General features: G+C 43.6%; 1 protein-coding gene across 2 annotated transcripts in view; it reads left to right on the top strand.

Annotated features, from left to right (window-relative positions):
• Positions 1-225: 225 nt before the first annotated feature.
• The window catches only part of LOC109880221 (muscleblind-like protein 1), a gene marked incomplete in the record, with an annotated part of 23,950 nt that continues 19,607 nt past the window's right edge, over positions 226-4,568 (top strand). For both annotated transcript variants that reach the window (XR_004206384.1, XM_031810445.1), the window contains 5 exon segments: positions 226-398; positions 635-685; positions 910-1,116; positions 1,500-1,739; positions 2,927-2,980. Coding sequence is in view for 1 of the 2 variants with exons in the window: in XM_031810445.1 (XP_031666305.1) it covers positions 330-398; positions 635-685; positions 910-1,116; positions 1,500-1,739; positions 2,927-2,980 (621 nt within the window).

Below are 4,568 nucleotides of genomic sequence, written 5' to 3'. Positions count from 1 at the left end.
GAACCATAACAAATCACCAGGTCACCTCAGGACAGGATCTCATACTGCCGATTATACATGTTGTATAAATATGGAATTAAATGATAGCATGGAATTATGGGTATCTGTCTATCTTCTGTCTGTTGTTGTCATACATGTTTTACAGTCAAAGTAATGCCAGTGCTGAATCTAAGTCAACTTTCACCTAATTTACTCTCTTCCTGTTGCCCCCCCCCCCCCCCCATCAGGGCCGTTGTTCCAGGGAGAATTGTAAGTACCTCCATCCTCCTGGTCACCTGAAGACCCAGCTGGAGATCAACGGTAGGAACAATCTGATCCAGCAGAAGAACATGGCCATGTTGGCCCAGCAGATGCAGCTCGCCAACGCCATGATGCCTGGCACACAGCTTCAGCCTATGGTGAGACAACACACACACACACACTCATGTACAGTACATGTATGTCTTACAGACACACACACACACACATACATGCATACACACACATATGCAAACACACACACACATGTATGCAAACACACACACACATGTATGCAAACACACACAAACGCATATGCACACACACGTGTGTATAATAGAATGGAATGCCAGGACCTGAAACCCCTCTTCATTTTCCTCAACCTTTGCCAATCCAGGTGAATCTCTATGACCTGGTCCAAGACAGCAACAGGTTCAGCTTACATCAAGTAAATACCTGGCACAACCACATTACATGACAACACTTACAGTAGTCTAAAGGTCTCTCTATTCCCTATATAGTGCAGTGCTTCTGAGCTTCTGAGTCCTAAAGCAATGCAGCACATAGGGAATAGGCGGTCAGTTAAGTGTAGAACAAAGTACATTTAATATTTGACCTACCAGGAAGTATAACTTCTCACCTTTGACCTTTGTCTCTCTCTGCCCCCGACAGCCTATGTTCCCCATGGCGCCAGGTCTGGCCACCAATGCCAGCGCTGCGGCTTTCAACCCGTACCTGGGCCCGGTGTCACCCGGCCTGATGCAGCCAGAGATCATGCCCAGTCCACAGGTCCTCATGGCAGGCCACCCCAACCACGGACAGGTCCCCAACGCTGCTGCCGCTGCAGCACAGAAACTCATGAGGACAGACAGGCTGGAGGTGAGAGATACAGACGGAGGGATGGACGGGCAGACAGATACACACGCACGCACATACACCTAGAAACCCTGTACTGACCCAAGAACACAAATATGCTGTGCTAACATAAAGCCTCTGCTGCCCTCTACTGCCTTACAAATGCTGCCCTCTACTGCCTTACAAATGCTGCCCTCTACTGCCTTACAAATGCCATGTCCAACACACCGGTGACCCTGCTCAATGTCTGCTCAACATCTGCTCTGTGCATATCTGTGTAACTGAGTTTGACACCCCTGGTTTATGGCATCTGATATGTCATGATTATGACGGCGTTACGAAGCCCTTGTGACAGAAGGTTAAAGTGGAACTGATCCGTTATGTTCATATCTCTCGCCCCTCACCAGGTTTGTCGTGAGTACCAGCGTGGCAACTGCTCCCGGGGGGAGAACGACTGTCGCTTCTCCCACCCCTCCGACAGCACCATGATAGACACCAACGACAACACGGTCACCGTGTGTATGGACTACATCAAGGGCCGCTGCTCCAGGGAGAAGTGCAAGTACTTCCACCCTCCGGCCCACCTGCAGGCCAAGATCAAGGCCGCCCAGCACCAGGTCAACCAGGCCACCGCCGCTGCAGCCATGGTGAGTAATCCGCCATCTTGGATCCTCTCTGTAACAGTCGCAGAGTGGGGATTAGGAAAGCGCACTCAGTAGGATGAAGCTGCCCCTAGACACGGGTCTTAGGATTGGGGAGGGTAAACTGATCCTAGATCTGTGTCTGCGGGTAACTTCTCCATTATACTATATGTCCCTTCTGGCTTGTGACATTAACTGATAGAATAACAGAAGTTTACCTGGACTGACTGATTGTATCTGTAACTATGTCAGTGGGCGCGTCTTCCCCTGCACAGCTTCCTGTTGATATTCAATGTATTCAATGTGCTTATCTGACTGCAGTCTAAGTCTAATATAACAATGGTCCTTCCGCTCTAGTTGAACATCCACAGCTAAACTAGCACTGTGACACTTGTGTGTTGTTCTTAGTATTTGCCAGGCTTTGTTTGTATGAGGAACAATAACAAGCCTTGTGGTGTATAGTCATAGAAATGTGACAATGACTACGTACAGTAAAACAGTATATTGCTATTTTATAATTGAATGACCCTACTGGTCACACGTTAAACAAACTGTAGCTCATTTTTCTTAATAAAGGCCTATTAAACCCTTTAAATATGGACATGTAAATCTAAGGCCTACATAGATTTATGCTTATTTATAAGCAAATGTCACACTATATAAAGGTGGTGTAACAGGTCCTTGCATCTGATGTGGTATGAACCCAATACTACCCTTCGTAAAATAGGGCATTTGCTCATAAATGCTTTGTGCCATTTATGAAGGCCTTATGAAGGGTTTATGAAGGCCTTATGAAGGGTTTATGAAGGGTTTATGAAGGCATAATAAGTTATAGTTTATTTAAAGTGTGACCATATCGCTCAATGCCCAGTGTTTTTGAAGTAATGACAGTGAACAGTCCATTTTGTTTGTGTTTCCATCTTTCACAGTATTTGACTTAGCTAGATCCTTATTGAAGTGTTCTGTACTTGTCAGCCGTAGTACTGTAGTGTCCACACACTGTGCATGTCCTAGTTCTGTAATCCCCTTGTATACTGCATTCCAATGATTAGTTTTTTATTTCTTTTGTTTTTTTCTCACCTACCCAAACTGCACTGCTGCCCCCATGATACACCTCTGCTTGCTGGTTTATGTTAATGCGCTTGAACCCCATTGGCCCATTGCCATCATGTGCTCGCTGCCTGCTAATTAAGACTCAGTCGGCTGTCAAATCACTGAAGCGACCCCTCGACGCAACCTTTGACCTGGTACTATGACCTTTCACCTTTTAGCTTGGCATGTGGCTTTGTTGTCGTAGTGCAATGTCTTAACCCAGATATAACTACTTTAATTTGTTATTGTTTGTTATCTTTCCTCCTGTTGCTATATGTCATTATTTCCTGTGATAAACTGATTGTGGCTTCCTTCCCAGCTTGGACTGAATTGACCATCTCCACCATGTTTGCTATTAAAAACCCACCTCCCAAACAAACATCAATTGGACATTTGGATATGGAAATCTGTACAAAGGGCCACAATCAATTCATCACCTATATCTTATGTGAACAGCAGACGAAGAGAGTTAGGGAGTGTAGCGTTTAACAGTAGAAGAAGAGAGTTAGGGAGTGTAGCTTTTAACAGTAGAAGAAGAGAGTTAGGGAGTATAGCGTTTAACAGTAGAAGAAGAGAGTTAGGGAGTGTAGCTTTTAACAGTAGAAGAAGAGAATTAGGGAGTGTAGCTTTTAACAGTAGAAGAAGATAATTATGGAGTGTAGCTTTTAAAAGTAGAAGAAGAGAGTTAGGGAGTGTAGCGTTTAACAGTAGAAGAAGAGAGTTAGGGAGTGTAGCTTTTAACAGTAGAAGAAGAGAATTAGGGAGTGTAGCTTTTAACAGTAGAAGAAGATAATTAGGGAGTGTAGCTTTTAACAGTAGAAGAAGAGAGTTAGGGAGTGTAGCGTTTAACAGTAGAAGAAGAGAGTTAGGGAGTGTAGCTTTTAACAGTAGAAGAAGAGAGTTAGGGAGTGTAGCTTTTAACAGTAGAAGAAGAGAATTAGGGAGTGTAGCTTTTAACAGTAGAATAAGAGAGTTAGGGAGTGTAGCGTTTAACAATAGAAGAAGAGAATTAGGGAGTGTAGCTTTTAACAGTAGAAGAAGATAATTAGGGAGTGTAGCGTTTAACAGTAGAAAAAGAGAGTTAGGGAGTGTAGCGTTTAACAGTAGAAGAAGAGAATTAGGGAGTGTAGCGTTTAACAGTAGAAGAAGAGAATTAGGGAGTGTAGCTTTTAACAGTAGAAGAAGATAATTAGGGAGTGTAGAATTTAAAGTACATTTAAATGGTGGCATGGCACAAGTTTATGTTCAATGTTCAATTGTAATTGTATGTATGTATGTATGTATGTATGTATGTATGTATGTATGTATGTATGTATGTATGTATGTATGTATGTATGTATGTATGTATGTATGTATGTATGTATGTATGTATGTATGTTTGTACAGTATGTATGCATGTATGTGTTCCTAGTGCATGTCTAAATGAGTGGGATGGGATTAGAGTCATATAGTAGCGACCCCACCCTAGATAGAGTTAATATTAACGTCTCATAATACAGTTGATCATGGAGTTAGCAGTGCAGCCCTTTCTCTCTCTCTCTTTCCTTCTTCTCTCTCCTCTCTCTTCCTTCACACTCTCTCCCTTCCCTTTCTCTCTCTCTCTTCCTTTTGCTCGCTCGCTCTCTCTCTCTGTCTCTCTCTCTCTCTCTGTCTCTCTCTCTCTCTCTCTCTAGTCTCTTTCTCTCTCTCTCTGTCTCTCTCTCCTCTCTCTCTCTGTCTCATTCTCTCTCCTCTCTCTCTCTC

Source organism: Oncorhynchus kisutch, linkage group LG30, assembly GCF_002021735.2.
Source record: "Oncorhynchus kisutch isolate 150728-3 linkage group LG30, Okis_V2, whole genome shotgun sequence".
NCBI classification, from domain to species: Eukaryota; Metazoa; Chordata; class Actinopteri; order Salmoniformes; family Salmonidae; genus Oncorhynchus; species Oncorhynchus kisutch.
The sequence above is the reverse complement of the archived record's forward strand: the minus strand, read 5'-3'. Positions and strand labels throughout refer to the sequence as shown.